We start from the raw sequence: 23,721 nt of genomic DNA, 5'->3' as shown, positions 1-23,721 counted from the left end.
CTTTTTCGACTCTTTCCCATAGCTCATGTACACCTGCTGGTTTGGTCTCATATTGGCTTAATTTCAGTTTTAAATGATGCCAAATATGCTCAATTGGGTTTAAATCTGGACTTTGTGCTGGCCAGTTGAATATGTGATCGTTATTGAACCCGTTCTCTTCAAACCATACCCGAGATGCTTTAGACGTATGCTTAGGATCCTTATCTTGTTGAAAGTAAACTTCTGATGGTTCATAGCCATAGTACCTAAGAGAATCCATCATAGTTGTGCTCAAAATATGAACGTAATCATCGGCTTTCATCGTACCATCATGTATCCAGCAAGCATATCCTGGCCCATCGTAAGTTATGCAGCCCCAGACCATAATACTGCCACCGCCCCCTTTAACTGTCAAATCAAGGTGATGAGGCTGTAAAGCGTCACCATCTCAAGACCAATACCATTTACAGCCGTCAGACCACATCATATTGACTTTTGTCTCATCACTAAATACCATACGTCTCCAGTCATCGATTGTCCAATGTTTATGAGCTTGAGCCCACTTCAAACGTGCAATCATATGACGCTTCGCGAGCAAAGGCTTCTTCTTTTTGATCCTGGCATGAAAATTCATTGATTTTAAGACTTTAAGTACACAGGAATAAGTCATTTTATATCCTACACCTCCGAGGTACTTGTGTACTGCTTTTGCTGACTTTAAAGACCCTTTAATGATTTGCTTTCGTATATAAGACTTGGTGGTGTTTGGAAGAAGAGACTTACGTCCCCCGGGTAATCTTGTCCTATTTGGGAAAAACTTGTTCGCATAATAGCTTAAAGTGGTTTTCTTTAAATTAGGAATACGAGACATTATTTGAGAGTACGAATATCCTGATTCCAAGAGAGCCTTGATGTTGTTTTGAGTATCTTTACTAATAGCAACAGTCATTTGATGGTAGAGAAAAAATAATTATGAATAATGAGTCCTCTGTCAAAAAAATAGGGCTCTTTTTATAGTTTTTAGATTTATTTTATCTTCGGATATCTACGGAAAATATTTAATATCAACTCGGCTGCCAAGGCCGACAAGAAGATAACAGTTTTGAGATTACCTTTTTTGCGGAAAAATGGTTCGGGTGTACATCCCTAATCTAATCCCCGACTTATTCATTTTTTAGCCAATCAAATTTTTTTAAATTTATAATAATAAAAATAGACGATTTTCTCTTTTAAATACATTTTGTTCTGTGTTATTTGCATCATTTGTTCTATAGTTATAAGTGTTTTTGTTATTTTTGCTAAAACACCCGAACCATTTTTCCACTCACTGTATATGGGCTCTAACAAAAAGAAAACTTAATGAGTATGAGACACCACCTAAGGGTATTCATGAGCTTTTTGAAAGAATCACGGACGTATGGTACAATAAGATCACCAAAGAAGATTGTTTAAGGGTTATAGACTCTATGCCCGACCGTTGCAAAGCTGTTATAAAGGCAAAAGGTCATTGGACTGGTTATTAGTTGTTCAATGTTTAAATTAAATAAAATTAACTTACGGCCACAAAACTGTCCCAATGCATATCCAATTTTTTATTCAATATTTTACGCTGAGTTTTAAATTATATTACTATTTTTGGTAATGGCTTGATAGAGAATTACTTAGGCTATCGAATGATGTCTTCGATATCTTTCTAGCATGATTACAAAAGAAGAGCGAGTCAGTTAAAGAGAAAAGTGCAAAACATTGGGACAGTTTTGTGAGTCACTGTATTTTTAATTTTTTTTCGAATAAAAATTATTCTTACTTGTGCCTGTGTCTCACGATTTATTTCTGTCCTAACCCATACAACATGTATAGATATTGGAAGCCTTGATTATTGGAAGGTGGTTGGAAGAAACGAGCTGCTGCTTCTTCCTTGCGAATTCGATTTTTCTGACGGTTGAGATACATAGACTGCCTTAATGCAGCTACCTTGTTGGGATTGCGCCAGGGGACCTGGGAGTTTGAATTATCAAGATTTTGAGAAGCTAGTCCGTTAAGTGGAGGAAACTCAGCATTAACAATGGTTTGTGAGCTATAGTTTTCTGTGGTGGAAGTATGAATAGCCTTAATGTTGTGGTTTAGGTAGGTTTAAGTAATTAAATAGAAGTCAAAGAAATAAAAATAAAAGAAAATAAAACAGAAGAAGTACGTTGAGACTTGTCAATAAGTTTATTAAAAGTTAATTCAATACAAGTATTGTTATTAGTTCTAAATTATACAAAATAAGGGTGAATAATGTAAGAGTATTTATATATTTTGTGGATAAGGATGATGAGTATTAAGAAGATAAAAATATAACAAATTGTATTTGATAATATAATTATAGAATGATTACTAAGAGTTATAATTATAGATTCATGTCTTTAGTATATATTTATTTTTATAACTAATACGTGTATTCTGAGTAGAATCAATTATTACGCGTATTTGTATTATTCTTAGTTTACCCCAATTTAACTTGTATAAAGTTGTTTTTATAAATTTATATTCAGCAGAACAATAATAGAAGAAAGTATATTTTTTAAACGTAAGACTTTTTATTAATTAATTATTTTTCTATACAAGGGTAAATATACTAAATATGTTTATAGAGAGAATTATTATACAAATGCACTATATATTCTATTATGACTATTTATCTTATTGAATTAAGTTATAAATCTTACAACCATGACATGCACTCTGTTCCTGTCGCGAAGTAACCCGTTCTCTACAAGATATAAATAAGGATCCATTTTGCACTCATCTTTTAAAAATTCAGTTTTTTAAGCCTTATTTTTAAATTTTATTGATAATAAAAGTTTTATACAAAGTTTTCACAGATTTATTCTGTCTTATTCTTTTGTTATCTTTGTCTTATCAACAGCTCTCTAGAAAACTGCCAAAATCAATGTATGCATCAAATCTTCGGTGGACGACCTTTCACCTCAAACAAAGTAATATTGCATCTAACAAATTTACCTAACATAAAAGATCGTATCTCAATATTCCAAGTACAATTTCTTTTCAGATCCTCCTTTCTACCAAACGATGCATTATTGACGAAATTGCTATCATACATACAGTCTCTGTTGATTAAGAAGAAAATAATATAAAAGAAAAATATAAGAAACAATAAAAGTCTGTGAAAACTTTGTTTAATTCTTTTATTTCCAAAAAAGCTGTCCTTTTAAAATTATACAAAATGGATCCTTATTTATATCTTCTGGAAACGGGTAAAACTTCTTGATTTAATATTATAAAACCATAGACATATCCAATAGATAATTATGAATCTTGTTTAACCTTGATAATGAAGAACCTGACTGATCAATTAATCTCAGCTGTCAGTTATGTTTCAAATGCTAATCTGATTCAAATAATTAGTTACCAATGGTATCTCAAATTAAACTAAATAATTTTTTTTTTTTTTTTTTTTTTTAGAACTTCAGAATGATCTCGAATTGATACAATATTGTTTCTTTATTGAAACACATATCTCTATCATCTTCTAATCAACTCCTCAAGCTTCTATTCTATATAACTCTTTAGAGATTGTTTATAATTGTGCATAACCATACTGAAGATAGTGCTTCTTATAGGTAATTAATTTTCAATATTAAGTATTTTATATATTGATCAGCAACTATTCTTCTTTCATGTTTAAGACATCTATTACATAACATCTCTGTAATTTTATAGTTTCATTCTAACACAAGTGTGTCTCATATACTAAAGTAGATTAGTATCGTGTACATGAAGTGCACCACTAATATATGATAACATCATCCCTCTTTGATAATGATTGAATATCTATACTATATTTTGTAATACATCATCATATATACAACAGTCTCAAACTAAACCGAAATGGTCCCAACTATCCAAATCTCCTCTATGGATATCAGTTTGCAATGAAAATCTTAACACTACGTCTGATAAGGATTTTAGTAGAAAACGAAAAGGATTCCTACTTGACAACTACCACTCAAAATTACAAAAACATTCGAAACTTCTATCCCATTGTCGTAATAATCTGATTGTCGACCCTATTCTTACGATACCAATGACAAGAAGTGAACGGTTTCGTTGCGTGCGATGGCGACTTGGTTGGTTACCTCTTGGTAAACCCAAAGCCTGCCCCTTCCATCCAAATGAACTCTTCACACGCTCACATAGTTTTTCTTGTTTGCATATGCATAACCGCCTTCAGATACCCCAAATCTATTGAAGATCCACTCATTCTCTTATCTCTTGAACCTATTAACATCAACATCCCTTACTAAGAAAGTAAGACAATCAATTGATGCCTGGCTCATACGCTGGCCTTCAATATGTGCAATTCTGCTTGAGATGGACTATCTAGCTCACTCCCAAATCTCTGAACCCTCTGACCATCTTGGTGAACCCTTTGTCAATCATCTTCTTTCAATACAACGAATTTCTAATAGTTAATTATCATCACTTATACATATACTTTAACATTTTCCCTTTTATCCCAAAAGGGTTTTTCTTTCCTTTTTTTTTCCATAGCGATCTGACCAGAGAAAAACAGTTTATAAATGCTATGTGCTCATTGGTCATTTTTTAATTTTTAAATAAAAATTCTTCTTTAATCGTATAACAAATATACTACTTTTGGTTACTTGATTATTCTTTGGTTACTATTTATTAGTGGATGTAAATAACTTACTTTAAAAGTAGTTCATCTATTGGTTTTATGAATCAGCCTACAGGCAAATATGGTATTCTATATGCAATATGTTACATATTAATTATTATAATGTACAACAATTATAATATAATACTTGAATCCATTTGAAGTCTTATAAGCTATCGTTTCAATTTATTTATAGAAGCATAATCTTTGTTTCATTTTTATTTTAAAACTTAACCTTTATTGAAGAAATTATATGTGTATATAAAATGTTCGGTTGTTTTAAATGGTTACTGAACAATAATAATATATTAATAATCTCCAAAGGCACTTTCTTTTCTACATTTATTTATATACAATTTACGGTTAAGTGTAATTGCTTTAATAAACTAATTAGGGCGCATGTCTTGAGCTACTTACATAGTAAAGTGTACCTTTAATAATGACACTACTAATTTTTAATGTGATAAGAAATGACTTTTAGTTCGTTTTATTTATGCCATTAAATAGTCGATACATAATTAATAACATATAAACTTTTTATTGTGCATTTATCTTAATTATGAAGAATATTTTACAATGAGCTTTGTTGGAACCAATGATATTGTGGTAACATGCTATTCAAATAATTAGTATAACTTTTTTTTTTCAGAGTCTTCATATTTATTATTATCGTAACATAAGTAATTTTCAAAGGCCAATATGTATATAATAAAAAACAAAAAGCTCAAGATATTCGGGCCTTCATCAGCTAAGAACCTTTTATACAAACTTATAATTTTCGTAAGCAGATCTAAAGATAATTACAAATAGGTTAAATTGTTGTAACTATTTGTTTTACATCTATTTTTCTTATTAAGAAAATATAAGAAAATTTTCATCATTTTCAATCATCTATATCACAATAATAGAAGTAAGAGTACATATTTTCTTGGAGTTATTACAGGACATTACTTGATCGCATGATGACTAGTGCTATATTTACTGAAGGACGTTGAGAGGCAGGCACGTATTAATTTTACTTGATTCGTATACTTGCTCTAATTGTAGTGGTCTAATAAATTGTTGCTCTAAACCCAAGTGTTTGCCTTGTTCATATTACTGTCCACAATTATTCAGTATTTACAGTAATTAAAAAGAAAATAAAGATACTACTGATCCACTTTTTATAGCAAGGTTAAGGTGGCATTTACTAAAGATACTTTTAAGCACCAGTGTTATTGTAGTATTGGCGTTTTTTTTTGTTTTTAAATTTTTATTACTACTCTCTTTAATGATATTCGTCAATTCCATGTTCTTAAATAATTACAATAGTCGAAGGAAAATATAATACAATTTTATGATAGTTTTTATTCATGCTTATGACTATAAAGGAAATAAATTTTAAAACAAGACTATCACTTCTTTTCTCACTTATATATTCATTCTCTATGAGCTGTTAAAGGTTAATAACTATCAAGCTTTCGTGCGAGTTATTAATATTTACCATTGATGTGTATCTCTAAAATATATTTTTATACATATTTATATATATACATCTATACTGCCCTTTTTTTTTTCTTTTACATCAAAATCTTATGTAATTAACCTACATGAGTGTAAATTGCACAGTCGTATTTGGCAATTATTTATAAATTCTAAGTTTAATAAATCTTAGTTATTTTTACTAAAAAATTATGTCCAACTTCAATCAACAATTATGCTTGTATAAAAGAATTAACAAACTCTACCTATCAATTAAGATGTGATAAACTGTTGAAACATTATCTTTCTTGGAACTTTAACGATTATGAATTGCAATAAGTGTTTCTCATTTAATTTGCAAGTTTTTTGCTACGACCTACATGATGTCAATAACAAGTCCGAAAAAAAAAAAAAAAAAACTAGGGGTTAAATAAAGTAGTAAGAAAATACAAGTTGACTACTTTTTTCTTTTTTTCTTTTATCAATATATACACATATTATCAGAATTAATATGGCTAACGTGGACCAAATTAACTTTGTTTTACATGATTTGTTCATTCAAAGCGTTAAGGTAATTTTTCATTTAAACATTTTAAACCAATCTCCCAAACTACTAATTGACTAGTAAATGGTGCTTTATGTAGGAACTTTTACAAAAAAAATATTATTCTACTTCACCTTCAAAAGTAGTAAAGATATTAGAGGTTGGTTGTGGGTAAATATATCTATCGAGAACTATTAAAAAAAAAAGTGGGATATCTATTTTATTATTTTATTGTTTTAGCTCAGGAGACTTTGCTTTAATTTTGAAAAACAAGTTAAAAGATAAGGTTGAGATAACTGCTATTGATCCTTCTGACAAAATTAACTTGGCAAAGAGCAAGTCTACAGGCTCTGATGTTCATTTTGAGGAGAGTGATATCTTTACTTACAAGATTAAAGAGAAGTTTGATTTAGTTTTATTTACTAAATCTCTTCATCACTGTAATCCTGTAGAAAAGGTAATATACCACGTATTAACTGTTTAAAGTATATAGCTATTTTTGGTTGCATAGTTATAGGATTGGTAATAATAATTATGTAGGCTGTTCAAATTGCATATGATTTACTAAATCATGATGGTGTATTTATTGCCGAGGAAATTAAACCTGATATGGTTAATGATAATGACCTCATTTGGTTTTTTAATCGCTTAGATCTTCTCCGTATAGCTGGCCGAATGATTTCAGTCGAAGAAAAATTAAATACTGCTGGACATTCCAAAAAAATGCTTACTTCAATGTTAAATCCCAGTTTGCCGCTTGATCAACGATGGTTCCGCTCAAGGGGACAGAATCATCATCACGATGAAAAACCTTTACATAGAGATGATCCTGAAGGAATAGCGCACTCTCATGACGTGCTGTCAGCTATTTCTAACCAATTTGGCCCAGATAATATTAGTATTACTCCTGTTCCGTATTTTTATCAACTCATCTCATTTGCTGGGTATGTCACATTAGTAACTGTGATTATTTTTTCTCTCTATTATTTGTATTTATATATGTATATTTTAGATTAAAGAATGACGAAGCGTGTCCAGCTATATTGAAGGAGCTTCTAAAACAAGAACAAGATGCTATTAACTCATCCTTTGTTCAACCCTTAGGCGTAAACATTGTTGCATATAAAAAAGATTTTACTACAACAAGCTAGTTATAATAAAATATCATTTATTATGGTCATTAAACATAAAGTCTATTTGTTCTAAAGTCTTTCCTTTTGTTTCAGGTATAAATCCAATACCAATAAAAGTAAGGATTGAGCAAATGCCAAAGAAAAAAAATACACCAGAGATAGTATAAGTTAAAAAAAAAGGAACACAATAGGTAATAATGATACTTCCCGCCCAGCTAATAGCATATGTAAGTGAAAGCCCCTTTGCACGACATCGTATGCTAAATATTTCGGTTGTATATACATAGTTGGCTACACTCCAGGTCCCTGCAAATGATGCTGAAAAGAGATACATACAAAAAATAATTGTCCAACTTGCATACATGTCAGATACAATCACAGGAAGGTTTATTTTACCATCTTCTACAACAATAGCATAAAAATGGAACATGAATCCAATAACAAACATACAAATGCATGAAATAAAGGAGCCAATTAAAAATAGTGACCTTCTGTCCCACAAATCAATCCACCATTGTAATGATAAGGCTGTACATATCAGCGATAATAAGCCAATGCCCCCAGTTGATGCTATGGAAGCAGATACGTTACTTAGACCTGCATTTTTAAAGAGCTGAGGCGCATAATATGTAATCATAATATTTCCTGTAAAGCATGTAGCAATGGATATAAAAAAAGCATATATAGTTCTATTTATACTGGATCCTTTTTTATTAAATAGTTCTGCATAAGAATGTATCTGTCCCAATAATCTCTCAGCCTCAATAGTTGTCTTTATCTCCAAAAATTCAGCTTTAATAGTTTTATGATCCTGAGGTAAGTTATATATTCTAGAAAGCACTTGTAAGCCTTCTATCTCTTTGCCTTCATTTATTAGCCATCGAGGTGAAAAGGGAAGGAAGCAGATTGCTATAATATAAATAAAACATATTACTAATTGCATTAACCACGGCAATCGCCAACACCAGTGTGATTGAAGATAACTACTTCCAAAGGTGACAAAATATCCCATCATTTGACCAAATGACACTAAAAGTGAAAATATACTTATTAACCGGCCACGTATGTTAGGTGGTGCAATTTCAGTCTGATATAGAGGTATTGCATTGGTCATAATCCCTGTACCTAGACCACCCATAAGTCGTCCAAAAATGATTAATGAGATGTTTAATCCCAGAATCTGGCATAGAATACCCAACCAAAGTAAAATGGATGCTAATATCATCGAGTACTTTCTTCCAATACGATCTGAATCGAAATACGTTAATATTTATCTTCATGCACATATAATACAAACTTACCACAAAAATAACCTGAAAAAAATGCACCGCACATGGAAGTAGCAAGAAAAGATGTAAGCAGCATACTTTCGTAGTATGGTAGTGAATTATTAATGAAATATTGTTTTTGAAACGTAGGTAAAAGGATTATACCGGATATTGAACCTGTATCGTATCCACATACAAATCCTCCAATTGCTGCTATGGTAGCATATAAATATACTGGTTTTTTAAATAACGTAGTTTTTAATATAGGGCTATGCGTCAATAACGGTGTTGTTTCTAATATAAGGTTGATTGTATCTGGCATTATACAGATATATAGAATATATAATGTAAAACTTCGAAAAAAAAAGCTTAAAAGTGTTAATTTAGAACTTTTTTTTTATCATTTATAAAAAAATATGCGGACTTAATGAGATAATGGGACTGTCCTGATCTATTTTACCCTAATCCCCTACTTTATTAAAAAAGGAGGAAAAATTAAATAATTCAGCATGTGTTTATTTTGTAAAACTAACCGATTTTTCTTCCATATTTAGGATAAATCATGTATGTCAATTTAGTAATAAAAAAAAAGTTAAAGAAGTACATCAAGAAGAATTAATTTGCACTCGTTTTTTCCCATTTGTCGACAATTCCTTTTGCCTCTTTGCACTAAACATTTCAAATTTCTTTTCATTGAATTTATTCAAGGCTAAATTAAGGCGAACAGCCATTCGATATTCAAAAGCATAGTTTGTATAAGTCAAGGCTTGTTCCCATAATTTTTTACTTTTAGCATAATCGCCCAACTTCCAACTTGTAATTCCCGCTTCTATAGTAAGTGATTAGAATTTGTTATGAATTAACAAGCTATGTATGTTACCCCAATAAGTAAAAGGTATAGTCCATGTCTCTAATTTTAAATATTGCATATTGTCTATAATCCAGTTTAAGTACGGAATACTATCATTGTGTCGTTTCAGAGCATTTAATATAGATGCTTTTATGAGTAACAATATCGCTCTTTGCACATAATAGTTCGGAAGATTGGCAGAGGGCATCAGTTCATGTAAACGTATATTATAGTCAGTTTTTTCTCTTTCATAAATTAACTCTATAGTATTTTGAACGATGTCAAGACATATTTTTAGAGCTTTTTCCTCCATATATCCATATGCATTCCAGATAAGTAAAAATTCTAAACCAGGCAAACAAATATCTATATCTTGATATCCTTTCCTTTGAAGAAATTTTACTTTCTGTTGCACATACACATCGACACAGGAACTTATATTTTGTAATGGTTGATATTGCTCTTTCGATTCAAGTAATTGAGATACTTTTGCAAATGCTAATATGCTGCCTGTATTATCCCCCATCATCCTTTTGCATGAGCCAATGAAGTATTGGCAAAATACAGGAGACAGGCTATGATCTTTACTTATAACTAGTTTTTCAAAGTATTTCATGGATGATTCCCAATCTAATTGTAATGCAAAATTAAATCCTATTTCATAGAAACTTAGTTGGGATATAGCATGCTCCCCCCAATCATGACGACTCAATTCTATTGCAAAAGTAAATGACTGAGTGGATAAGGCTAGATTACGAGATATACGAGATATATATGCTGCGTAAATTAAAAAGAAACAAGAGTTAGGATTCTGTTTCTGTGCAATTTTCAAACATTCAACCGCGGGTAACATAAGTTCTTTAGAGTAAAGTTGAGGCACTAATGAAGAAAGTATACAATAATATGTCAACAGACTATATAATATGTATATGATGAGTGATTAAAGATACGGCCAAAAAACAAAAAAAAAACTTACATTAAAGAAGCTAATGATGCCCGAACCCCCTTTCCCTCAACACAGATTTTTAGAAGCGCCAATCCTAATTGTATATCACTTTTGAGACCAAAGTTAGGGATTGATTTAAGAAGCTTATGCCGTAATATTGAAAGTAGTAAATGAATGGTACCGATACCGAAGTACATACCGGATACTGTATCACGATCTATATATTTTGTATATTCTTGTCCCATTCTTTTATGTTCCTGCCAAATTATTGAATAGTAGCCAAAGGCTATATACATATATACATGTATATGTAAATAATAAACAAATAAATTATAATTCCTTGATGAAATTGTGTAGTCCCTTTACCTTTTCTTAATTTTAAACTACATTTTAAATAACCAATTGCATCCTCTTGTAACATATATAATATTCCCATTAACAAGCAGCTTTCTGCCTTAACAGCATATGCTCTTAAAATTCCATTGGATATAAATTGATGTTTATATACTTTATCATTTTCTATTAAAAGTGGGGGATCTGCAGAAGGAAGTCCATATTTAGTTGTTGATATAAAAGTCGGAAAATAAGTGGACCATAAACTTTGATAGTAGGGTTTCTTAACGATTGCATCATTAGTTTGTACTTTTGATATATTGTATACTAATGTTAATGTATCTATTGCTAATTCTTTATCGTCTTTATTAAATGTCTATTGTACATATGCCTTTTATTATTAGTTAAATATCATTTTTATTCTCACAACATTACCATAATTGCTTTCATGAATGTCATAAGGCCTAATCCTAAAGCGTATAACGGATCGCTTTATGTAAAAAATAGCTTAGTGTAATATTAAATAGTATATTCTGTTTCAAACCTATATGCCTTCGTTTGTAATAAAGCTTTAGCTTTTAATAGTTTGTTATCAAATAAATAATTTATTCCTTTTCTAAATGGTTCATCTATTGTGTTATAAACAGAAACGGATTTTTATTTTATTTTATTTTTAGCAGAAAATGGAAGAATAAGGAGAGAAAAATATAGCTATACCTGCTTCTTCCTGTTCTCGCGGCCCCAGTTGATTCACAGTTACATCCTTTATACAGTGAGGATTTATTAAATAACTACTGTTATAAAGGTCCATATCAATAGGTATTTCAAAAGAATATAAATCACTCATTGCTTTATTATGTAATTTTAAATCTGCTTGCTTTACTCCTTTACTTCTTGTTATTAGCGCGTTTGTCTGTAGAGTATCAATATTGAGAATAAACAAATCCATTGCAGGGAATTGTGGCATTTTTGTATGAGGAGATGTAGACCTATCACTATAATTCATGGTATTGTCTTTCATTATTTTGATAAAACTTACTGTATTGCTCGAACAGCAAAGTTTCAAACTAGAAATAATATGACTTTCAGCCTTATTATTTTTTTTTTTACACTTTTTTCTTTTAGAGACAATAGCCTAATATTTTTATTATTTTTAGGAAATAAATATATTATAGCTATGTTAATAATTTCTTCCAATTGCAAAGTACAATCTTTGTTGTTTATGACAAGATATATAATTATATGTGTGTTGCTGACCAGTAAAATATATTTAAAGAATAATAATAATAATAACAATAAAAAGAGCTAAAAAGAAAAAGAGCTTGGGATGAATTAAGTACAATCAAAATTTATGTTTTCTCCTTTAAAATTATTGTTACAAAAAAATAAAGATTAATATTAATATCTCCTTAATTTAATTTACATGCAAGTGCTTATGATAGAAAAAATGCAGCCTAAGCCAGAACTTGTTTTTTTTTAGCAACTAAAATTTGATTATTATTGTAATCTAGAATGATGCGTTATAGAAGCCTTACGAATATTCTGTTATTTATTCCCCTTTCATTTTTTGGTTTTGACAATAGCAAAAAGTATATAGTATATTAGATAATTTACACATAAAGTTAAAACACATTTTATCAATATTATTGTCCCATTCTTTTTTTTATTTTCTTTTTCTATTTAGATAGAAAATCACCAAGTACAATCAATCTTTAAACGTGTAATTTTTTCCTTTTTTTTTTTTTCTTTTTTCTTTTTTCTTTTTTTTTTTTTTTTTTTTTTTTTTTTTACTTTTTACTTATTGCCTTTTATCTTTTATCTTTTGACTTTTATACTTTTTGCTTTATTTTTTTTATCTTAATAAGGCATATTTTTATGTAGATTAATGCATATTTTTATTTGAATATGAATATCTGCTATATCTTAAGTTAGATTAAAATAAAATTTATGTTAAATATAGAAAAAAAATTATGCAGAAAGCATTCTGTAATCGAATTCTAAAGAAACTTCGAGTAATTTCTTTGCATCTGTTAATTTATGATTCAGACAATATAGAGTATTAATTTCTTCAAAAGGAAGTTAGTGATTTCTATTCAAGCATATACATACATATAAAAAGGTAATCTTACTATTAAATTCTTCTTTTTTTCTTCAAGTTATTTCTTATCATTAATCAGATATATACAAATGTCACTTAGTCATCGTTTATTCTCTGACGCTTTACGTGATATGCAACGTGCCATGGCAATGTTTGAACAACCTATTGCTAATAATGGTCGTCGTGCTCTTCAAAATTCTATTTTAAATAATTCTGGCTTTGGTCGTTATCCTGCTACTGATATGGTCGAGACTTCGGATACTTATGAACTTCATGCTGAAGTCCCTGGTTATGATAAGAAGGATATTAAGATTGAAATGCCCAACGATCATACTTTAATCTTGAGTGGTTCTACTGAAAAGGAGACTACTACAGGTTCTGATAAAGAGAAAGCTGCTGATAAGAAAGAGGATAAAAATAAAGAAAAAGCTACTGAAAATGAACAAGCTCTTCAAAAGAAGGATGATCAAAGTCAACAAGTCACTCAATATTCTGCTCCTGAGTGGTGGGTTAATGAACGTGTTTCTGGCAGTTTCAGTCGTTCCTTTACTTTCCCTACTCCTATTGATCAGGATAAGATCAAAGCTTGCTATGAAAATGGTATTCTTAAGGTTATCATACCTAAGAATTCCAAGGGCCAATCCAGATTCATCACAATTGATTAAGAAATAGTCATTTTTTTTTCTTTTTTGCTTATTTTCTTTTGTAATAAAAACAATAATGATTTATTATTGCATTAATGAAGCTTTATACAATTGTATCGATTCTATATTTAATAATGTTTTAAATCCCCGTAATTTTAATATTATTGAAAATGCATATATACCACTATTTTTAACATATTTCTAACAAAATATTTACAGTATTGCTCAGAGTTTATTATCCTTTTACATTACTGCCTTAAGACTAAAGATTATTTGCTAGTATGCAATATTACTATTGATTAAAATATCAATTTTGACTATTTCTTTAATTTTTTCCATCCAGAAATGAGCGGTGTAGAAGCCATATTCTCGTATTTATGCTTCAAAATATATACGATAGTAATAATGACGTTTAACTTGATTCTAGAAATAGTATCAGTTATTTTTAAATATGCAATGCATATCAAATATTCTGGAAAAATGTTTGGAAATGAATAATAAATGCTTATAGAATACTAAAATACAAGACAGCTACTTGTAATAATGACGGAGTAAATAACGAGCCATAAATATATACAATAGACAGTTTTTAATAGATCCTTTGGAGTATGTGGTATACATATAGAACTTCATTTGTATAGATTTATACAAGTTATACGTTATAGATAGGTTTATTATTTAACCTCTTTAATATTCATTCTGTGAAATGTGTAAGTCGTTGTTAATATGAATGTAGATAAATTATGTATTTTGTGCGTGTTATTGAGTATAATTAATGAACTGTATTTGTTAGATATAGATGTATTATATGTAAAGAATAAACATTTTTTTTATTTCCTTTTAGTTATTGTAATAACAAGCATAGAATCTTATACCATCAATTATGAACGTATTAGAATCTATGTAAAATTTAAGATATAGTTTCCAATATATTTGACATTTCAATAAGGGATATATGGTAATTTGGAGAAATAGCTTTGTAAGGTGTTATCTAGAGAATTTATGGAATGTTTTTTTCAAAATGCAATATATTTTGATAATTAGGTTATTTTATTTCGTATGCTCTAAACTTAATTATCCTTTTGATTCATTTATAAAATTATAAAACTAAAGAGGCATATCAGTACAGTTTTTATTAACTATATAAAACCCAGTACAGTCGAAGAAACTAGGTTGGGTCAATAAAAAATTTTTTTGGTCATTTCCAAAATAAATTGGGACAGGATTGCAAAATTGTTGGTCGTTCCTTCAACAATCCTTGTTGACTGCGACTCGGACTCCAATGTGATATTTTTTCCTTTGATAGAAACAATTGAGTTTGCTATTCTGGTGCTGTTGTTAAGTTGCGTGCTTGGCTTGAGGTAATATCGTTCAAATGTATTGGAATTGTGACTCCAATTAGCGTGTTGCTTGACCTCCGAAATCGTTATTCCATTTTCAACTGCTTTGGTGCTTGAAGCTGACCTGATAGAGTGTGGTTTGTAAGAACTAGTGTCAATACCCGCTTTTTCCATTGCTTTTGAAACCCATGTAGCTACAGTAGAAGGACTAGCGGATTTCACCTTGTCTGGTTCGAGAATGAATGCCAAAAACAAACTATGGTCTATAGGAAGGTTATTGCGAAGATGGCTCGACCTTTGTAAAAAGTCGAAAAGTGTGGAAACAAGGCACATGTCATTGTCATCTGCCAATCCTAGTATAACATATTTCACTTGAGTCTCTTTCGCTTCTCTGAAATGTATAAGAACTGACACTGGTTCTTCGTTTCTAAGCTCCATTTGTACATCTCTAAACTGCACTCTGCCAACATCTGATCTTGGTCTTGCCATAGGCGTCAAGCATAACAATAAAATTGTTTTTTGTTGTAATTCATATAAGTCGATAGATTGATTTTTTGGCCATTCTTTTGCGATATAGTCCACCAGTATATTTGTGTCCCATGTTTGGAGATTTTGCTTGGTAGGAATGTTGACTTCTGATCTTCGTTTTGCTTTAAAGAATTCAACTATGGGTTCTTTTGCAGCTAACGGTCCCTTTTCTGGATGCAACACTTTAAAGACAGATGCTAAAGCTGATCTCAAACTATTTAGGTATTGGTATGAAAAGTGTCGATTTTCTAACAAAAAACGTAATACATTGGCTTCGTCGTATGTGGTAGGTTGTATTGGTACTGGTTGTGCTGCGCACCATTGTGGCCATTTCTTCCACCCAGTATTATAGTTCTTTTGTGTTTTACGTCTCTGGGCATGTGTCAAAAATTCCACTGTGACCTCTTTCAAGTGACCAGCGGCTTTCCTCTTGTTGCAGATAAGTGCCATGCGGTCATCTTCCATCTTCTTATCTTGAACATCAGAGGTTTGTTGATGTGTTTCATCTGCAATAAGGACGGGAACCAGAACTGGATTGGCCAATACGGTGTGATTAATACTGCCTTCTGGATTCGTTGCTGTTTTATTATCTGCATCACTTGCGGTATGAACTTCCATAGAGGAAATAGGTACATTCCCTGTTTTTTCCACGTTTGTTGAAAAGCATCTGTTGCTGCTGCCTCCGGATCTGGTCGCATGCTCCAAAAAATTGGTAGTTTGGTGTTCATCCTGTCTGCAAATGCATCTACTGTTAAAGGACTCCATCTCTGGTTGATCATTCGAAATAGTCGTTTCGGTAACAGGGCCTCGTAGAGTAAGTTTTTTGTTGCGGTGTAATGCTGTCTGCTCAGCCAATCTGCTCGAATATTCTCCAGTCCTGGTATGTGTTCGTATTCGACTTTGAGATTGTAGTGGTTGCATAGATCTTGTATCTTCACTGCTAGGCCCTGTAGTGTCCGAGATGCTGTGCCTCCCGACTTGCTGCCGTATTTCAAAGCAGTCATGTTGTCTGTAAATACTTTGATGTGTTGATTCTTGAAGTCTTTGGCATGTAGTTTTAGAGCAAAATATATCGCTGTCAGCTCCCTTGCATTGATTGACATGGTGCTCTCTTCGTTTGTCCATGCTCCAGTGATTTGCATCGTGCCAGAGCTCACACCCCATCCTAGGTCTGACGCATCTACATATATTGTTGCCGCCTTCGGTTGATTGGGTGCTAATTTCTTTATTGGCAGGCCGTTCTTCTTCACCATCCAACTTGTCCACCATTGCAGTTCTTTCTTGCTGTCCTCCGATAGTGTCATTGGTGCATTCCAATTCTGTAGATGTCTGCTGAGTGTTAGGGAGAGATCCCTCTGTATGTATCTGATGTGTAACAGGGCTTCTCCGATGGCTGGAATCATGGAAGTCATCTTCCCCATCATACTGGCATACCATCGACAGTTATATTGGTGAGGTGTGGCTTTTATAGTGTGTTTGGTTCGAGCCATGAGTTTTGAGATCTTATTCCCTGGGACTGCTATCTGCATGGTCTTCGTATTGAATTTGAAGCCTAGGAATTCCTGTTGTTGAAAGGGGATTAGGACACTCTTCTGGAAATTTATTAGGAAACCCAATGATTCCATATGTGACAGTACTATTTGTGTGTGGTTCGTTGCCTCTTCCTTCGTCGCACCCAGAATACATATGTCGTCTAAATAATATACTAGGTGTATTCCCTGTATTCGTAATGGTTCTATTGCAAATCGCATCATTTTGCTGAAAACTCTGGGACTGACACTCATCCCAAATGCTAGAGTTTTGTACTGATAAACAACTCCTTTGTTCTGGAAAGTCAAGTATTTCTTTGAGTTTGGGTGAATTGGGGTGACCACATAAGCATCCTTTAGGTCCAATTTGCAAATAAAATCGTTTTTCTCGATGATTTCCCTCAATGCAGGTACCCCTTCCATCTTGAAGTGATGACACTGGATATAGTTGTTGATCATTTGGCAATCCAAAATCGGTCGACGTTTTGTCGCTTCCTGTATTGTGAAGAAATTGGATAAATAATCTGTGTTCTGTGTTGGTGATACCTCTATTATCCCCGCTTTGATAAATTTGTTGACTGCCTCGTCCACTGCCAATTGTTCTATCTGGTCTAGCTTTATACGACGCAATCTCCAAGATGTTGGTTTTTTTAGCAAAGGTATCTGATAATCCTCTCATATCACTGACAATGGCCATGGGTGTTTTGTGATCGACTGCCAATTTTTGAGAAAATGTTGTAGTCGGCCCCCTGGCGTTATGCCGTCTGCTGGGATGCTGTAATTCGTCATTGATTTTATTGGGGGGTTGGATGTGTGGTTGGATTGGTGGGGTGATTGTTGTTGGGCTAAGTTGTTGTTGTGTGGGGCTCCCCACCGTTGTGAGGTACCCTGTCCAAAAAAAGCACCTCGTGCTCTGCTATTACCTCTTCCATATCCGAAACTTCTATTTCCTCGTTGATATCCTCTACTTGAGAATCCATTTCCTCGTCCTCCTCCACGATTACTACTGGCTTGTTGGACGAGTTTTCGTTCAAAGTTGGCTTGGTGGTATTTGTTAAGAAACTCGTCACTGTAGGCGTTCTTAGATTTACTATCCTCTTCTGTTGTTTCCAGGTGGCGGATACTAAATGGGATGTTAAGTGCTTTGTCTGAATATTCTTTTGCTTCTCTTTCTTGAGCTTTTGCTGTGGCCAACCCAAAGACTGCCAGTCGTCGACTTTGCTCCCTGCATCTGCTGATGATGTCTTTTGCTTCGTCATGGTCTGCTTCTTCCAAGACGTATTGAAGTTGTTCAAAGATTTCCATAGCAACCTTTGCTTGGAATCTGGTGTTTTCTGTGATTTTATAAATGGAGTTGACAACCAAAGCTGTTTCTGTTGAGTGTTTTTTGAGATAAGGGGCAATTGATTTGTTGATCTTCTCGGGTGTTGTCCATTCTCCCAAAGCGTATCGTTGGGTTTCTCTTCTAAACTTTTTGAAATTTTCAGTAAGTTGATGCGTGGGAGTGTTTTCCAATTCCTCGGAGACCTGTCTTGGGATTTCGACTCCATTGATTCTTTCTTCTTTCTCAATGTCCATTTTTTTGACGACATCTCGGACAATTGCTTCCATTTCGCTTTGGGTGTATGTTCGTTCATTGCTAATAGTTGAATTGATATCACTCATAATTTTTCCACGAATGCGCGGCTTTTGAAGGTATAAAGGGAAAAAGGGGATTCTAGTATATTTTTTATTTTTATTATTATTTTTTTATCTATAAAAGGAAAATAAAGCGCGGCTCTTGGAGCTTGTTACCACATTGGAGTCCGAGTCGCAGTCAACAAGGATTGTTGAAGGAACGACCAACAATAAGAAAAAGACTGTAAATGATTCACCAAATACAGATAATTCAATAAGATAATTAAAAGCAATTCATTGAAATATATTCAGAGTTGTTGATATGTTCACTATTGTTATCAGTATTTTTTTATAACTAATATTTTCAATGATTTTTTTCTTTTTTACTTTTTTGTCTTTCCCCCCTTCCCTTTACACTCTAAAAAGGGTTTTAATTTCTTAATCTATTATATTGAACTAGCCCGAGCAATAACATAGTACACATTCCATACTATGTGCTCACATTAGGCTAAATTTTCAAAAAAAAAAAAAAATTGATCGTAGTATATTTCGAATTACTACTATTAAAACGCAGTAAAGTGTGACGTCTACCCTTCTATTTTTTAAATACATCTTCTTCATCTGGCAAATTAATTCTTTTCTTCTAAAAAGTGTATTCTAGTTATTATAAAGCAATTACAGTAAGTATATTATACAATGTTATATTATATTATATTATTATTTTATTATTTTCTTTCCATCATCTATAATCATTTATAATTTTTTCTTTTTTACTTTTTCAACTTAATTTTACAGGTTTAATTGCTCTTTCTTTTTTTTTTTCTTTGTTAAACCTGATTCAACTATTTTTTATTTTATTTTAATTGCGTAAGTAAATTATTTTATTTATGAACATGTAACGCCTTTCTCTTTTTCTTTTTTTTTCTACTTAAAGGCATCAAGAATGTATAGAATTTACACACTTTTTTTTTTATGAAATTCTAACTCTTTCGTTAATTATATTTTTATTTTATTTGCCCCCTTTTTTTTTCTTTTTATATTGGCGTTATCTCTATCTATCTCTCTTCCTCTCAACTTCAACTTATGAACTGTTGGTTTTAACGACAATTTTTTTATGATATTTTTATTTTATCAACTATCAATCTTATTTTAACTTTAAAAAAATATTCATGTTAGTTCTTCTCCTTTAAACTCCTTTTTTTTTATTTACTTTTTTTTTTAAAAAAAATATTCATATAAAAAATATATTAATTTATTATTATTATTATTATTCATAGATGACTGCTGTTGCGACAATGATGGCTTTTAGACTAATAAAAACATGAAACGTTCAGCTAGTGATACTCAACAACAAATAACAATTCCACAAAATACATTGATTGATGGCACTAGTAATAATAAAAAACCTCGCTTTTCACAAACAAATTATGGGTAAGATTTTTTTTTATTTACAGCATGTGAATAAGACATTAATAAAGGAGGATATAATAGAGATGTATATACTCAATATGGTATAATGTCTCAATATGGAGCATCTAATCCATTTACAAATGGCAATGGCAGTTCTCCTTATGCTGCTTATGGACAATCTGCTGCGTCAATGTATAGTATGGGGTATAATAATCCTCAAACTATGATTGCATCTCAATGTGGTGCTGGCTATCCTCAACCATTTGTTAATCCTGTTGCAGCTACAGGTTATCCTAATGCTACTAATGCTATAATGTCAGCTGATACAAGTAGAACAATTTATTTAGGCAATGTTTCTAATGATATGGATCCACATGATATCCTTAAACAAGTTCATACAGGTAATATCGAGTCTTTTCGTATTGTGTCTGATAAAAATTGTGCCTTTTTATCTTTTGTGGATCCAGCTGCGGCTCAAGTATTTTATCAAGAACATCTTACAAAGAAACTTATTGTTAACAATACGGAGCTTAGGATTGGTTGGGGTAAAGCAAGCAACTTATCTACACAACTTAAATTACAGCTTCAAGGAGGCGCAACTCGTAATGTTTATTTAGGAGGTTTAAATGAAAATGATAATGAAGACACTATTCGTGCAAAATTATCTTGTTTTGGTCCTATTGAACAAGTTCGAGTTATTCGTGACAAAAATATTGGCTTCGTTCATTTCTTAAATATTAGCTCTGCTATCAAATGTGTAGCTCATTTACCAAGTGACCCTGATTGGAAAAATAAGAAAGTTAATTATGGTAAAGATCACTGCGCAGATCTTGCTGATCAATATGGAGCAGCAGCTCTTAGTCTTCAAAACCCTTATGCTGCAGTTGCTGCTGCTAATGGATTTGGATTTGATCCTTATGGTTATGGAATACAAGCTGCTAATCCAAATTCAAATCTTCAGCGTACCTTATATTTTGGTAATATTCATCCTGAAGCAACTTGTGAGGATATTTGTAATGTTATACGTGGTGGCAATATACTTCAAATTCGTTATCTTCCTGATAGACATATTGCATTTGTTACCTTTACCGATCCCAACATTGCTTTGAATGTATTTAATCATACTTCTACAGCTGGTCTTAATATTAGAGGAAGAAAAATTCGAGTTGGTTGGGGAAAACCATCAACAATCTCTAATCAAGTAGCTATGGCTATTCAAAGTGGTGCTACTCGTAATATTTATATTGGAGGTATTGATGAAAAGATTACAATTGAAAAATTACGTGAAGATTTTGCAGAATATGGTGAAATTGAAATGGTGAATATTTTTAAAGAAAAAAATTGCGCTTTTGTTAATTTTACAAGTATTACAAGTGCACTTACGGCACTTAATTCCATTAAATCGAAACCAGATTATACTGAGTTGAAGATAAACTTTGGCAAAGATCGATGTGGTAATCCCTGGAGGCCCACTAACAAGACTAGGGAAAATAATATTAAAAAAGATGAAAATGAAACTTCTTATTCAGAAGAAAACAATGTTAAATCAAAAAAGACAGAACAAAACAATAACGAGAATTGCCCAAATGGTAATAAGAATGAGTAAAAATGATGCTGTAAAGAAGATGTTTTATTGGCTCTCCTTTTTTTCTTGTATACGTACACCATATTAACTTACCAAAAAATAAATAAATAAATAAATAAATAAATAAAGGAAAATAAAGAAAAAGAAATTTACATCCAATATCATACATATTATTCTTAACATTACGCTTTAGTTTTCAATTTTTGAATTATTATATATTGCAAATAACTGAAATAAAGTAATTTATTCAAGTAAACTTAACGTAGATAACCTTCAGTTTTTTTTTTTTTTTTTTTTTTTTTTTTTTTTTTTTTTTTTTTTTTTTTTTTTTTTTTTTTTTTGTCTAATGAAAGAAATAAGAATATAAAAATATTAAAAACAAAGTCAATAATTAATGATATGAAATGCATAATAGGTTAGAAAAGACTTTCTCTAATAAGAAATAATGATAGACAAGTAGTTTGTAGCATCATTTTCTACCTCAAAGTCGTCATTTAATGTGCAACAGTCCCAAGTAGAATATTAAATAAATAAATAAATAAATAAGGAATTTTTTTTTAAATTTTAACTCTAATTTTGCATGTACATTTGTATTTTTTATTTCAACCGCTTTTTTTTATGGTACTTGATGCTGGTCTAATGAAATGATTTGATTTTTCTATGTTTGTATTTATCCTTGCTGTCTGCAATATTCTTTAAAGTAGTATTGTTATAGTTGATAATTTGTATAATCTATTTTTTTTTTTTTTCAAAATTTCGTTTGTTTACTGAATATGCTTCTTTGCCATTGCCATGTTCTAATTGAACTAAATGTTTTAGTCTCTTTAATATACTGTTGCACCTAAAACGTCATATTCATTATTGTATTAGTATAATATGACATCACAGAGAAGTATAGTTATCTAGTTTTAATTCTTAGCAGTAGCAGCCTTACCTATAAACTTTTTTTTTACCACTACTTATTTTTTATTTGGTTTCAAGTTCAGAAAAACTAAAAAGTCGTTTTTTTGACGCTAAGTTTCTCCACAATTACTTTTCATCCATCTCCAAACTCGGTATCATTGAAAAGCTATACAATATGTTCACATCCTGATTTTTTATTCTCTTTTTTTGATCCGATAATTTTTTGTCCATTCCTTTCTCGGTATTTTACGTTAATTTCACCTTTGACGAGTAACATCTTAAAAATTAATACTTTTATTGACACTATCTTAATTTTTTTTTTATTCACGCTTTCAAATACCCTAATAACTGGTATTTTTTTTTCTCCAACTCATTAAGCTTATTTCATCCCAATTGTCATTATTAACTGCCGGTATTGCGTAATTACCTATTAGTAAAATAAACATGAACATAAATGTTGACATGGCTTCAGACTTGAACCAGATTGCTGGACTTTAAGCAAAGATAAGCGATCACAGTAAGCTCATGGAATGTTTTGCCGTCTTAGAGGAGCAAATTGCCTCCTTAAACAGCAAGAATCAGGCCCTTGAGCATGAAAACGCTAAACTCTGTGCCCGCCTGTCTGAATTCTCTGTCAGTCCTGTTGTTACTCTTGCTGGGGGTTCTCACTAGCGCCACTGTCACCACTACCGCCACTCCTGCTACTAAAGGTACTGTCGCATCTATGTGGAGTATTGTCACTGCTCATGCCCTAAAGGCTCCTAAGGGCCCTGCCAAGACTACAGAGTTTAAAAATATAACTATGAAGCACCATGAAGCCATCGTGTGCAGCTTCGATTAGGTTATTGGACCTATTGTGTACACAATTC

General features: G+C 31.5%; 8 protein-coding genes across 8 annotated transcripts; 4 read left to right on the top strand and 4 right to left on the bottom strand.

The window, feature by feature from the left end:
- Positions 1 to 544: 544 nt before the first annotated feature.
- Positions 545 to 928, bottom strand: BX663DRAFT_418306 (uncharacterized protein; the record flags this gene model as incomplete). Its single annotated transcript, XM_051522371.1, has 1 exon — positions 545 to 928. A coding segment is annotated over one exon (384 nt), but the record flags the coding sequence as incomplete, so codon positions are not given.
- Positions 929 to 1,599: 671 nt separating this feature from the next.
- BX663DRAFT_559517 (uncharacterized protein) lies at positions 1,600 to 2,759 on the bottom strand (the record flags this gene model as incomplete). Its single annotated transcript, XM_051531855.1, has 3 exons — positions 1,600 to 1,672; positions 1,787 to 2,088; positions 2,691 to 2,759. The coding sequence occupies 2 exons, from the start codon at positions 2,757 to 2,759 to the stop codon at positions 1,807 to 1,809; spliced, it is 351 nt and encodes a 116-aa protein (XP_051385339.1). The 3' UTR covers positions 1,600 to 1,672; positions 1,787 to 1,806.
- On the top strand, positions 2,712 to 4,234 carry BX663DRAFT_469294 (uncharacterized protein; the record flags this gene model as incomplete). Its single annotated transcript, XM_051524113.1, has 3 exons — positions 2,712 to 3,088; positions 3,742 to 3,748; positions 3,857 to 4,234. The coding sequence occupies exons 1-3, from the start codon at positions 2,919 to 2,921 to the stop codon at positions 4,232 to 4,234; spliced, it is 555 nt and encodes a 184-aa protein (XP_051385338.1). The 5' UTR covers positions 2,712 to 2,918.
- Positions 4,235 to 6,528: 2,294 nt separating this feature from the next.
- Positions 6,529 to 7,846, top strand: BX663DRAFT_502544 (S-adenosyl-L-methionine-dependent methyltransferase). Its single transcript, XM_051526627.1, has 5 exons — positions 6,529 to 6,695; positions 6,769 to 6,839; positions 6,909 to 7,125; positions 7,209 to 7,612; positions 7,681 to 7,846. The coding sequence occupies exons 1-5, from the start codon at positions 6,636 to 6,638 to the stop codon at positions 7,817 to 7,819; spliced, it is 891 nt and encodes a 296-aa protein (XP_051385337.1). The 5' UTR covers positions 6,529 to 6,635; the 3' UTR covers positions 7,820 to 7,846.
- BX663DRAFT_430215 (general substrate transporter) lies at positions 7,833 to 9,391 on the bottom strand (the record flags this gene model as incomplete). The annotated part of the gene is made up of 2 exons (XM_051522786.1): positions 7,833 to 9,049; positions 9,103 to 9,391. 2 exons carry the CDS (start codon positions 9,389 to 9,391, stop codon positions 7,833 to 7,835), a joined length of 1,506 nt encoding a protein of 501 aa, XP_051385336.1.
- Positions 9,392 to 9,674: 283 nt separating this feature from the next.
- BX663DRAFT_430009 (uncharacterized protein) lies at positions 9,675 to 12,009 on the bottom strand (the record flags this gene model as incomplete). Its single annotated transcript, XM_051522772.1, has 7 exons — positions 9,675 to 9,898; positions 9,950 to 10,833; positions 10,896 to 11,151; positions 11,232 to 11,574; positions 11,634 to 11,688; positions 11,743 to 11,827; positions 11,916 to 12,009. The coding sequence occupies 7 exons, from the start codon at positions 12,007 to 12,009 to the stop codon at positions 9,675 to 9,677; spliced, it is 1,941 nt and encodes a 646-aa protein (XP_051385335.1).
- A 1,194-nt stretch (positions 12,010 to 13,203) lies between these two features.
- Positions 13,204 to 14,088, top strand: BX663DRAFT_317847 (HSP20-like chaperone). Its single transcript, XM_051522089.1, has 2 exons — positions 13,204 to 13,317; positions 13,376 to 14,088. Exon 2 carries the CDS (start codon positions 13,386 to 13,388, stop codon positions 13,959 to 13,961), a length of 576 nt encoding a protein of 191 aa, XP_051385334.1. The 5' UTR covers positions 13,204 to 13,317; positions 13,376 to 13,385; the 3' UTR covers positions 13,962 to 14,088.
- Positions 14,089 to 20,677: 6,589 nt separating this feature from the next.
- On the top strand, positions 20,678 to 21,970 carry BX663DRAFT_430715 (uncharacterized protein; the record flags this gene model as incomplete). Its single annotated transcript, XM_051522819.1, has 1 exon — positions 20,678 to 21,970. One exon carries the CDS (start codon positions 20,678 to 20,680, stop codon positions 21,968 to 21,970), a length of 1,293 nt encoding a protein of 430 aa, XP_051385333.1.
- Between the last annotated feature and the right edge of the window lie 1,751 nt (positions 21,971 to 23,721).

This window comes from Cokeromyces recurvatus (genome assembly GCF_025118155.1).
Source record: "Cokeromyces recurvatus strain NRRL 2243 chromosome Unknown BX663scaffold_6, whole genome shotgun sequence".
In the NCBI taxonomy this organism is placed as follows: Eukaryota; Fungi; Mucoromycota; class Mucoromycetes; order Mucorales; family Mucoraceae; genus Cokeromyces; species Cokeromyces recurvatus.
This window is presented reverse-complemented; position numbering and strand designations above follow the sequence as displayed.

Bases quoted from the DNA above. Each gene is read 5' to 3' on its own strand.
- BX663DRAFT_502544 (XM_051526627.1), top strand. From the start codon at position 6,636: ATGGCTAACGTGGACCAAATTAACTTTGTTTTACATGATTTGTTCATT. The intron at 6,696-6,768 runs GTAATTTTTCAT...TGCTTTATGTAG, and splicing joins TGTTCATTCAAAGCGTTAAG to GAACTTTTACAAAAAAAATA. The intron at 6,840-6,908 runs GTAAATATATCT...TTATTGTTTTAG, and splicing joins ATATTAGAGGTTGGTTGTGG to CTCAGGAGACTTTGCTTTAA.
- BX663DRAFT_317847 (XM_051522089.1), top strand. From the start codon at position 13,386: ATGTCACTTAGTCATCGTTTATTCTCTGACGCTTTACGTGATATGCAA.